The 12,759-nt window shown below is 45.9% G+C and overlaps 1 protein-coding gene across 1 annotated transcript in view; it reads right to left on the bottom strand.

Moving 5' to 3' along the window:
- The window catches only part of SPAG17 (sperm associated antigen 17), a 265,350-nt gene extending 253,297 nt beyond the window's left edge, over positions 1 to 12,053 (bottom strand). The window contains exon 1 of the mRNA XM_084835270.1: positions 11,633 to 12,053. Within this exon, the coding sequence (XP_084691396.1) occupies positions 11,633 to 11,740 (108 nt within the window). The 5' untranslated portion in view covers positions 11,741 to 12,053. The remainder of the gene's footprint in view (positions 1 to 11,632) is intronic.
- Positions 12,054 to 12,759: the final 706 nt, after the last annotated feature.

The following is a 12,759-nucleotide window of genomic DNA, read 5'->3' as shown; positions in this document are numbered from 1 at the left end:
ATGAAGCAGGTAAATAATTTAAAAGACCGTGTAGTTCAGTGAATATTAAAGATGGTTTCAGTACAAAATATTTCTGTGTAACAACCTCCCTGCAAAAAGAAGCAACTATTGCCAAAACAGATGTCTAAAAGAAGCATTAGCTGTATCGCACTGCTAGCAATTAGCTGAATTAGACAATCCCTTATTAAAGAGACCTTGTGGTGCCCAATAGACATGAAACAAAAGTTTTTGCTGAATAAGATGCAGCCTAAGATCCACAGATGTGAAAGGTAGATGCCAAAGAGGCTTTTCACTGATTAGGCATTTTGTTTTGGTGCCCACAGCAGTATCTCTACTTCCCAAATGCGCCCACAGGACCAAAAAGGTTGGGGACCCCTGGCCTAGACATCTGTGTTTCTACCATTAAATTGATCATAAATGGCAGCTTAGCATAAATACTGTTATGGTTATTCAGAAATAAGTGCAGTTTATCACTCTTGAGGGCCAAACCCACTCTTTTTTCTTTAGGCAATGTCTAGCTTGGAATCAGTAGTGAAAACTGCTCTACAGTTCTGTCCACTAATTAGCCCCTCCGTTCCAATGTGGATAACAATTTATCATTTCTTTAATTTATATTTTATCCCACCTTTCTGTCAAAACTGGTGCTCAAGGTGGCTAACAATAAAATACAGGTTACAAACAAAATCTTAATTAAAATATGACATAAAAACAGATCCATAAAAACACATCATATTAAAATAAAAAGGAGCCAGATCATGCATTACAATAACATCACAAACTAATATTAAAACTGATTAAAAGCTTCACAGAACAATACAGTCTTCACTGCCCAACTAAAGTATAATAAAGAGGAGTAGTCTGACCTCCCTAGTAAGGGAGTTCCATAAATCAGGGTACTGCTACAGAAAAGACCTTATCTCAAATGCCTACCAGCCTAGCCTCTCTAGGTGGCGGGACATCCATTCATTCATCCCTTCAAAGCATTTATACCCTGCTCTTCACCTGGAAAGGCTCTTAGAGTGGCTTACAGATCTATAAAAACAGAACAGTCCCTGACCTCAGGCTTACGACAGAAGAAGATACAACACGAAAGGAGTTAAACTTTTCCCCCTACTAAAGGAAAAAGGAATGGGAAAAGGAAAACAAGAAAATGGAGGAACCAATTTTAATGTTATATAGTTCTTACAATGACCAGATGTAACACAATTGTAGTGGTGTAATGGCTGTAGTGCAGCCGGGTGTTATTGATCTTCTTATCATGACGAGCTGGAATAGAAACAGCTCAAAGAGAGGAGGAATCAAAACTTGCTGGCCTCTCAGGTGAGTCTGCTTCCGGTCTCTCCCTCTTCTAAGGGCTGATGGAATGGCTGCTGGATGACAGCTGAGGGAGAGGCAAAGCCTAATGAAGCTGACTTTTCAGGAGGGCAGATGGTGGCCCTACATTTCTTCTCTGCCCCTGTTGCAGCCTGCTTAACATATATCAGGGCCTCTGATGATGATCACCACAAATTACAGGCAGGTTCATATGAGCGTGATGGATATCCTGGCCCCAAGCTGTTTAGCACTTCATAAGTAAGAACCAGCACCCTGGGCTCAGAAACAAATAAGCTGGGAGCCACTGAAGCTGATCCAAGACTAGTGTTATATTGCCTGAAAAATACAACCAGTCTGGTTGCTGCAGTTTGCAATAGCTGTAATTTCCAAAGACTTTTCAAGGGCAGTCTCCCAGCTCACCTGCCAAAAACTCTGTAATACATACCCAGCCAACCCCTGTGTCTTATTTTGACCGATCTGATATTAAACTGCAGCACCACTAGACTGGAGAGTAAATTGGCAGGATGACACAAAACCCATTGTATGGGGAGAAAACCAGAAAAGGAGACAGTTCTTAGATGGCTTCTTGCCATTATGCACAAATGACTTTAGACCAGAACCTGCAGAACCTCAGGCTTGCGGGCCAAATCCAGCCCTCCGAAGGTCCTAATGTGGCCCTCCGGGGTTCCCCAGAAGGCACTACCCCCTTTCCCACAATCACCTGACATTCAGTGGGTTCCTGGCTTTTGTGCAGTCCCCCCACCGTCATTCTAAAAGGTGGAAATGCTTCTTCTAAAGCTTAGTTACTAGCAGTAAGAACTGTAAGCCAAAATATGCTGGCATGACCGGGGGGGGGGGGGGGCATGGGCCCTACCCCTTTTGCTTTTGGCCATGCCCTTCAAATACAGCCCCCCTGAGAGCTTCTATAAAATGGAATTCAACCCTCAGGCTGAAAGAGGATCTGCACCCCTGCTTTAGACACTGTTCCCTTAAAGGGCCAAACCCTCATAATTACGGCCTGTGATAAGGCAATCCCTGTGGAAACAGGGCTAAAAACCTGACCCCCTGAGTTCAACAATCAGATTTTGCATAAACATTCTCAAGAACAATCTACAGTTTAACCTCATTTTTCCCCTTACAGTAATGGGGTTGCAGTCCAGGCTGGTTCCCCTTTAGATACCGGGATCCAGTTAAAGTGTACCTACTTCCCCCCTCCCATGCTTGGAGCCCGGTTAAGTGAAGAAATTATTTTATCTGTCTACTATAGCCTACTACTGATCAATTTCATTGGGAAAATGAACAGAGACAATCCCCCCTCTCATAATCTCCTTCACATTCCAAATAATCTGATAGAACAGATAAACTACCACGCTCCAACATACCTTCCTGAACAGCCATTTTCTAGTAGTTACAAAAAGTTCCATGGGACAGAGACATGTAATGCACACCACAATTCCATAGATCAATTGAAGAAAAACACTTCACCTCCCACATAGAACACACAGCACAACTTCATCCCCCACCAAAGATCTATGGGTACACACTTAATATTAGTTGTCTCTTCATACTCTTTAACCCAAGGGTCGCAATGCAGCACCTACAAGCACCAGAGCATCCATGGGGACCCTCAACAGCACCTGCGAAGCTCTCCACTCCCTGCCCCCTTCAGAGTATTTTAACAAAAAAATTGAAAAACATTAGGGTGCCAGGTTCTCCTTCCTGTTCCTAAACCTGCTGCTGATCAGCTGTTCAAGGAAGAAGAGTTTCTTCCTGGCTCCACCCAAACTTCTTCCATCTACTTCCTTTCCCCTTTTGCACTCTCTCTTTCTTCCCTCTAGCCTAGCTCCTTCTCTCTTCTCAGCCCCTTACCTCACTCTTTCTCTCCCCTCTATGCCCTTGCCTTGCCATATTCCCCTCACTCCAGCCTCTAGCCTCGCTCTCCCCCCCACTTTGTTACCTCATTGTTTCTCCGGCTCCTAGCTTTGCTCTTTCTCTCCCCTCTGCCTTGCTATTTTCCCTTCCTTCCAGCCTCTAGCCTTGCTATTTGTCTCTCTCCTCTTTACTTCAATATTTCTCCCCCTCCTAGTCTCCAGCTGGGGGCATTCTCCTTTCCTTTGGGGCTGGGGAAAGGCATGTGTAGATAGGGTAAGCAGAGCAATTCTATGCAGGCCTACTCAAAAGTAATTCCCATTGAGTTCCATGTAAACATGCAAAGGATTGCAACCTTAAATGGGTAGTTTGTTGTGTTACTATGAGGTCAAATATGTGGATTGGCTTTAGAGTTCAGACCCTTTCTCTCAGTTTCTTGGGTAAATTACTTGACTTTTGACTAGGTTTTATTCTGGTTGTATTGTTATACGGTGGTTTTAATGTTTTATATATTTTATATTGTTTTATTGTGTGCTCTTTGGTTTTAATTTTTGTGAACTGCCCAGAGAGCTTCAGCTATTAGGCGGTATAGAAATGAAACAAATAAATAGCCAAGCCCCCATGTCAGCCAGGTGACTAGCCACATTCTCTGTTGAAGCCATTTTGTGGTGGTGCCCACAGCAGTGTCTCAATTCCCAAATGTGACCACAGGTCCAAAAAGGTTGGGGACCCCTGAACTAGATGAAGGTCTTGGAAACAGTCATTAGGGGATTTAGAGTGAGGTGCCATCAGTACGCTGATGACACCCAACTCTATTTCTCTCTAACATCTGAATCAGAGGAGATTGTGCAAGCTTTGGACTCCTGCCAGGATGCAGCGGGGGGGGCTGGATGAGGGCTAATAAAATGAGTCTCAATCCTGGCAAGATGAAGGCTCTGTGGATGACTGGCTCCAGTGTCCAGGAACTGGGTCAATTGCCTACCCTCTGAAGAAGCTCATGTCTAGCCTGGGGGTGCTGGAGACACAAGCGTCTTCTATGGCGAGGAGTGTCTTTTATGAGCTCTGACTGGGAAGAGAGTTACAGCCATTCCTGAATATGGATAGCTTGACCACTGTGGTCCATGCAGTGGTAACCTCAAAATTGGATTATTACAATGTGGTTAAGGTTGCAGTTGATGCAGAATGTTGCATCCAAATTGGTAACAGGAGTTGCTTCATGCCAGCATATTACACCTATGCTGAGGGAACTGCACTGGCTGCCTATATGCTGCTGGGTCTGGTTTGGTACCTTTTTTTTGTTCGTTGTTGTTGCTCAGTAGTTCAGTCGTGTCCGACTCTTCGTGACCCCATGGACCATAGCATGCCAGGCCCTCCTGTCCTGCGCTCTCTCCCGGACTGTGCTCAAGTTCATATTCATTGCATCGGTGATGCTATCTAGCCATCTCATCCTCTGCCGTCCCCTTCTCCTTTTGCCTTCAGTCTTTCCCAGCATCAGGGTCTTTTCCAGGGAGTTTTCTCTTCGCATTAGGTGGCCAAAATACTTCAGCTTCAGCTTCAGTATCTGTCCTTCCAATGAGCAGTCAGGGTTGATTTCCTTTAGGATGGACTGATTTGACATCCTTGCAGTCCAGGGGATTCGTAAGAGTCTTCTCCAGCAACACAGTTCGAAAGCATCAATTCTTTGGCGCTCAGCCTTCCTTATAGTCCAGCTCTCACAGCCATACATTACTACTGGGAAAACCATAGCTTTGATTAGACGGACCTTGGTCGGCAAGGTGATGTCTCTGCTTCTTACTATGCTGTCTAGGTTTGCCATAGCTTTCCTCCCATGGGGCAAGCGTCTTTTAATTTCATGGCTACAGTCACCGTCTGCGGTGAACTTGGAGCCCAAGAAAGTAAAATCTGTCACTGCTTCCATTTCTTCCCCTTCTATATGCCAGGAAGTGATAGGGCCACATGCCATGATCTTAGTTTTTTTAATGTTGAGTTTCAAACCAGCTTTTGCACTCTCCACTTTCACCCTCAACAAGAGGCTCTTTAGATCCTCTTCACTTTCTGCCATTAGGGTGGTATCGTCTGCGTATCTGAGCTTGTTGATAATTCTCCCAGCAATCTTAATTCCAATCTCTGATTCATCCAACCTGGCATTTCTCATGATGTACTCTGCATATAAGTTAAATAAGCAGGGTGACAATATGCAGCCTTGTCGTACTCCTTTCCCAATTTTGAACCAATCGGTTGTTCCATGTCCGGTTCTTACTGTTGCTTCTTGACCCTCGTACAGGTTTCTCAGGAGACAGGTAAGGTGGTCTGGTACTCCCATCACTTTAAGAATTTGCCAAGGTTTGTTGTGATCCACACAATCAAAGGCTTTAGCGTAGTCAATGAAGCAGAAATAGACGTTTTTCTGGAATTCTCTTGCTTTCTCCATGATCCAGCGAATGTTGGCGATTTGATCTCTAGTTCCTCTGCCTCTTCAAAACCCAGCTTGTACTTCCGGTAGTTCTCGATTCGCATACTGCTGAAGCCTAGCTTGTAGGATTTTGAGCATAACCTTGCTGGCATGTGAAATGAGCGCTATTGTGCAGTAGTTTGAACACTCTTTGGTGTTGCCCTTCTTTGGAACTGGAATGTAAACTGACCTTTTCCAGTCTTGCGGCCATTGTTGAGTGTGCCAAATTTGTTGGCATATTGAATGCAGCACTTTAGCAGCAGCATCTTTTAGGATTTTAAATAGCTCAGCTGGAATACTGTCATCTCCGCTAGCTTTGTTGTTACTAATGCTTCCTAAGGCCCACTTGACTTCACTCTCAAGGATGTCCAGCTCAAGTTCAGTGACCGCACTATCATGGCTATCAAGGACATTCAGATCTTTCCTGTATAGTTCTTCTGTGTATTCTTGCCACCTCTTCTTAATCTCATCTGCTTCTGTTAGGTCCCTGCCTTCTTTGTCCTTTATCATGCCCGTCTTTGCACAAAACGTTCCCTTGAGATCTCCAATTTTCTTGAAGAGATCTCTCGTCTTTCCCATTCTGTTGTTTTCCTCGATTTCTTTGCAATGTTCATTTAAGAAGGCCTTCTTGTCTCTCCTTGCTATTCTCTGGAACTCTGCATTCAGTTGGATATATCTTCCCCTTTCTCCCTTGCTTTTCGCTTCCCTTCTTTCGTGAGCTACTTGTAAAGCCTCATCAGACAGCCACTTGGCTTTCTTGCATTTCTTTTTCTTTGGGATGGATTTCGTTGCTGCCTCCTGAACAATGTTACGGACCTCCGTCCATAGTTCCTCAGGCACTCTGTCTATCAGGTCTAATCCCTGAAATCTATTCCTCACCTCCACTGTATATTCATAAGGGATATGATTTAGATCATATCTGAATGGTTTCGTGGTTTTCCCTACGTTCTTCAATTTAAGCTGATAGAGCTTCTCCATCTTTGGCTGCAAAGGACATAATCAATCTGATTTCGATATTGACCATCTGGTGATGTCCATGTGTAGAGTCGTCTCTTGCGCTGTTGGAAAAGAGTGTTTGCTATGATCAGCGTGTTCTCTTGGCAAAACTCTATTAGCTTTTGTCCTGCTTCATTTTGTACACCAAGGCCATGCCTGCCTGTTATCCCGGTGATTTCTTGACTTCCTCTTTTAGCATTCCAATCCCCTATGATGAAGAGGACATCTTTTTTTGGTGTTAGTTCTAGAAGGTGTTGGAGGTCTTCATAGAACCGATCAACCTCAGCTTCTTCGGCATCAGTGGTTGGGGCACAGACTTGAATTACTGTGATGTTGAATGGTTTGCCTTGGATTCGTACTGAGATCATTCTATCGTTTTTAAGATTGTACCCCAGTACTGCTTTTCCCACCCTTTTGTTGACTATGAGTGCTACTCCATTTCTTCTAAGGGATTCTTGCCCACAAAAGTAGATATGATGGTCACCTGAATTAAATTCGCCCATGCCTGTCCATTTTAGTTCGCTGATTCCCAAGATGTCGATGTTCAATCTTGCCATCTCATGTCTGACCACCTGCAGCTTACCTTGATTCATTGATCTGACATTCCAGGTTCCTAAACAATATTGTTCTTTACAGCATCGGATTTTCTTTTCACCACCAGACACATCCACAGCTGAGTGTCCTTTCGGCTTTGGCCCAGCCGCTTCACTCTTTCTGGCGCTACTTGGAAATACCCTCTGCTCTTCCCCAGTAGTATACTGGACACCTTCCGACCTGAGGGGCTCATCTTCCGGCATCATATCTTTTAGCCTTGTGATATGTTCCATGGGGTTTTCATGGCAAGAATACTGGAGTGAGTTGCCATTTCCTTCTCCAGTGGGCCACAGTTTGTCAGAACTCTCCACCATGACCTGTCCGTCTTGGGTGGCCCTGCACGGCATAGCTTATGGCTTCACTGAGTTACGCAAGCCCCTTCGCCACAACAAGGCAGTGATCCATGAAGGGGACTTTTTTTTTTTTTTATACAGCCCTAAGGACAGCAGTTCGAGACCCGAGTGCTGCGTGATGGAGTGAGCTTCTGTCTTCAGTCCCAGCTCCTGCCAACCTAGCAGTTCGAAAGCAAGAAATTGCAAGTAGATAAATAGGTACCGCCTCGGCGGGAAAGGTAACAGCGTTCCGTGCACCTCGGTGTTCAGTCATGCTGGCCACATGACCACGGAAGTGTCTTCGGACAGCGTTGGCTCTTCGGCTTAGAAACGGGGATGAGCACCGCACCCTAGAGTCGGACACGACTGGTTGGGGACACCTTTACCTTTACCTTTAAACCACTCAGGATCAGGATACTTGAGATTGCCTGATCCCCTACCAGCCTGCTTGGTTGCTCTGCTCATCGAGAGATACCCTCCTAGTACTACCCAAGATTTCAGTGGTCTGGTCCATCATGGCTCAGAACGGGGCCTTTAATATTGTAGCATCCACGCTCTAAAATTCCCTGCCTCTACAGATTAGGCAGGCACCAACCCTTCTGAGTTTTCGGTATGTATTGCAAACATACATTTTCCAGTAGGCATTCCCAGGAAGGCATTCTTGTCTTCTTTATCAAGATGTGTTTTTTATATCACTTAGAAATGACTTTGATGTAAGTGATACATATAATTAAATTAAATAAATACATAAATTTTCAAGGCTATTGCATCTCCATTTTAATCTAGATGCCATTTATTTATTGCTACAATGTGCCTACAATTACTAGTTGTTGTTGTTTTAAAAAGACAGCCCTGCTACTTACCCAGCTCTCAAAATCCCTAAATTCTTATATTACTCATGAACAGCAATAATAAAATCTAGCATTTATACAGCACTTTTCCTAAATGCTTCACATACAGTGGCCCAAATCCACAGAAAGTTTGCTCTGCTTAAGTCTCATTAAAATAAATAAGACATTATTGTGACTAAATTATGCCTCATTAATTTCAATGGGATGTCATTGTAACTAATGTTCTTTGGATGTGGGCATTGTCAATAGCCTTTACAAAGGCCCAATAGCACAGGCTAGCAGTATTACCCCATATTACATATGGCTGTGAGATATGGACTATAAGGAAGGCTGAGCGCCGAAGAATTGATGCTTTCGAACTGTGGTGCTGGAGAAGACTCTTATGAGTCCCCTGGACTGCAAGGAGGTCAAATCAGTCCATCCTAAAGGAAATCAACCCTGACTGCTCATTGGAAGGACAGATAGCGAAACTGAAGCTCAAATATTTTGGCCACCTAATGCGAAGAGAAAACTCCCTGGAAAAGACCCTGATGCTGGGAAAGACTGAAGGCAAAAGGAGAAGGGGACGGCAGAGGATGAGATGGCTAGATAGCATCACCGATGCAATGAACATGAACTTGAGCACGCTCCGGGAGAGGGCGGAGGACAGGAAGGCCTGGCGTGCTGTGGTCCGCAGGGTCACGAAGAGTCGCACACGACTTAACGACAACACCTGCATAGCACAATGACCGAACACAGGTAAGAGCCCACTATCGAACCTACTCTGTGGCGGTGAGGGTGGCAAAGAGGCAGTTCTTTTCCACCAGCATTGCATCTTCTCAGTGTCGTCCAGCGGAGCTTTTCCGAGTGGTTCACGGCCTGTTACATTCTGGGCCAGGGAGAGAGACGGTGGAACCCTCGGTAGCATGCTGTGACAAGTTTGCGCGGCACTTTGAGGATAAAGTCGCTCAGATTCGTCATGAATTGGACACCACCATTAATGCAGTTCCATTGGTAGAGGCGTTCAGAGCACTGTCTGGTCCAGTTTTATTGGATGAGTTTCAGTTACTGAGGCCTGAGGATGCGGACAAGGTGCTTGGCCAAGTCCAATCAACCACTTGTGTGCTTGACCCTTGCCCTTCATGGCTTATTAAATCAAACAAGGAGGGGTTGTCCGGCTGGGTCCAGGAGGTTGTAAATTCCTCCTTGAGAGAGGGAGTGGTGCCTGCCGCTTTAAAAGAGGCGGTAATTAGACCACTCCTGAAAAAGCCTAACCTGGACCCAGAGGATGTTAACAATTATAGGCCAGTGGCCAACATCCCCTTCCTGGGCAAGGTGCTTGAGCGGGTGGTTGTAGGACAGCTCCAGGCACTCTTGAATGAAACGGATTATCTAGATCCATTTCAATCGGGCTTCAGGCCTGGTTTTGGAACGGAAACTGCCTTGGTCACCCTGTGGGATGACCTTTGCTGGGAGAGGGACAGGGGGAGTGCGACCCTGTTGATTCTCCTGGACCCTTCAGCGGCTTTCGATACCATCGACCATGGTATAATTCTGGATAGGTTGTCTGGGTTGGGAGTTGGAGGCACTGCACTACAGTGGTTCCGCTCCTACTTGGATGGCCGATTCCAGAAGGTGGTGCTGGGGGATTACTGCTCTGTGCCATGGCAATTGTGCCACGGGGTTCCACAGGGCTCTATTTTATCCCCCATGCTGTTTAACATCTACATGAAACTGCTGGGGGAGGTTATCCGGAGGTGTGGGCTGAGGTGCCATCAATATGCAGATGACACCCAGCTCTACCTCTCTTTCTCATCAAAACCAGGTGAGGCAGTGGCTGTTCTGAACCAGTGCCTGGGCATGGTAATGGACTGGATGAGGGCTAATAAACTGAAACTCAATCCAGACAAGACGGAGGTACTGTTAGTGGGTGGTTCGTCTGCCAGGCTAGGTGATATTCAACTTGTTCTGGAGGGGGTTGCACTCCCCCTAAAGGATCAGGTTCGTAGTTTGGGGGTGCTCTTGGATCCAGAACTGTCACTTGAGGCACAGGTGAACTCAGTGGCACGAAGCACTTTTTATCAGCTTAGGCTGGTATACCAACTACGCCCTTATCTGGACAGAGATAGCCTAGCTACAGTTATCCATGCTCTGATAACTTCTCGTCTGGATTACTGCAATGCGTTATATGTGGGGCTGCCTTCGAAAACGGTCCGGAAATTTCAGCTGGTCCAAAATAGGGCAGCAAGATTGTTAACAGGGACTGGCCTGCGAGCTCATATTACGCCAGTACTTTTCCAGCTGCACTGGCTGCCAGTCCATTTCCGGGCCCGATTCAAAGTGCTGGTGTTAACATTTAAAGCCCTTAACGGCTTGGGGCCAGGTTACCTGAAGGATCGCCTCCTCCCATATGTGCCTGCCAAGACCTTAAGATCATCATCAGCGGCCCTTCTCTGTGAGCCCCTGCCAAAGGAAATGAGGCGGGTGGCTACTAGGATGAGGGCTTTTTCTGTTGTGGCACCCCGGCTCTGGAATGAGCTCCCTAGTGAGGTTCACCTGGCGCCTACATTGTACTCCTTTCGGCGCCAGGTGAAGACCTTTTTATTTTCCCAGGCATTTTAGCATTTTAGCTTTCTAAATTTTTATCTTTGCTGTTTTAAATCTGTATTTTAAACTCCTGTACTGCTGCTAGGTTTTATTGTGGTTGTATTGTTATATTGTGGTTTTAATGTTCTATATATTTTAAATTGTTTTATTGTGTGTTGTTTGGTTTTAATTTTTGTGAACCACCCAGAGAGCTTCGGCTATTGGGCGGTATAGAAATGAAATGAATAAATAAATAAATAAAATAGCACAAGGCTGCTCACTGTGTCTGCGTCCTGACACAGAAACGTCCAGGGTTAAGAGCACAGTCCTATGCACGTTTGCTGGTGAGTAAGGTCTACTGTGTTCAATAGGGCTAACGCGCAGGATAAGCGTAGGCCTGTCTCGGACCGCAATCCTAGTCACGCTTTCCTAAAAGTAAACCCATTGAACAATGAGGGAAAGCGAGAGACTTCCTTCTAAGCAAAGGGGGATCGGGCACTTCAGCCATCCTGAGCTCAGATTAAGCCTGCCTGTGCCTGCGTCTGATAGAGGTGCATTGATTTTCCCTCAAGAGCTGAATTTCTAACAGACTTCGCTTTCCATAGAAAATAGGGGCACCCTGTTTCAACGTAGCACGCGCGCCCCCGCCGCCAACGCACCTCTTCCAAGCGGGCAGTCACCAGCCCGGAATCCCAGTTCTTGGAGCCAGGCCCGGGTGGCGCGGGGGTGGCGGCGCCGCCGCCGCTCTTGGGCCGCTTAGGAGCCATTGGAAATCTGAGGAGAGGAGCCCGTTCCGCGCGCGAGAGGGAAGCCAAGCGGTCGCCCTAGCAACCGAGATCCGTGCAGCCGTTTGCGCATGCGCTCTTGCCGCCGCCGCCGCCGCCTGCGTCTCTGGGGCAACCGAGGGGCCTGGCGCGGGCGCTGGGCGCAGCTGCCTTCAAGGATTGCTGTTTCTGCTGCAGCCCGACAGGCGGGGCGGTAGAAGGAGTCGTTCTTGCCCAGCCTATGGAGGAGACGCGGGAAGCGGGGAGGGGCGGCGCGCGCGCGCTTCTGCTGTGGTGCCGAGAAGCGTTTCGTTTCCCCGCCTTGGGGCGGGTAGGGCGGTGATGAGATACAGGCACACAAAATGGGTGTCAAAGGTCACGCAGTTTGAATCTAATATGTATGTGATGTTTCCTTGAATGAAACATTTTTAAGGTGGTAAATGGAAAAGTCAGATTATCGGTGCAGGCATCTTTTTTTCACCCTTAGCTTCTTCCAGATTTGCAGTTTTCTCTGAAATTGACGTAATTTGTTCAGTCGATTAAGAGAACAGGTTCAAAGACTGCCACTGCCGAACTCTTGCATTTCAGTATTTCCCGTGTTCTCCCTGTTTTTTTCAGATTTTTTGGGGGGGGGATTTATTGTTTTAAAATGTGGGCGAAGCATCAGCCTGTCAAGTGTGGTATTGATGGAGGAGCTGCCCAAATCCTATAGTCCCCGCTGGTGGAACTCTAGTATTGGATAGCACCCGTAGAAGTTTTTTTTTCTTTGTATTGCTAAGTTTAAACAATTGATCTTAAAAGTAAATTATTATTTATTAAATTTGTGTGTCACTTCCCACTGCAAAAAGCAGTCTCAAAGCAACTTACACGCGCAAATACAGAAATCCATAATATAACAGAGAAACGCAAATATAAACCATAGCACAATAATACAAATGAACACCATAAAATGTCAACATAATTGAAGTAAAACCTCAGTTTACCTTGAGACATAATAATACACATGTTAGTTAATGTTATGA

This window comes from Heloderma suspectum, chromosome 2 (assembly GCF_057233095.1).
Source record: "Heloderma suspectum isolate Gila_16-S chromosome 2, 16-S_ref, whole genome shotgun sequence".
NCBI lineage: Eukaryota > Metazoa > Chordata > Lepidosauria > Squamata > Helodermatidae > Heloderma > Heloderma suspectum.
Note: the sequence above shows the minus strand (reverse complement) of the source record. Positions and strands in the feature narration are given on the sequence as shown.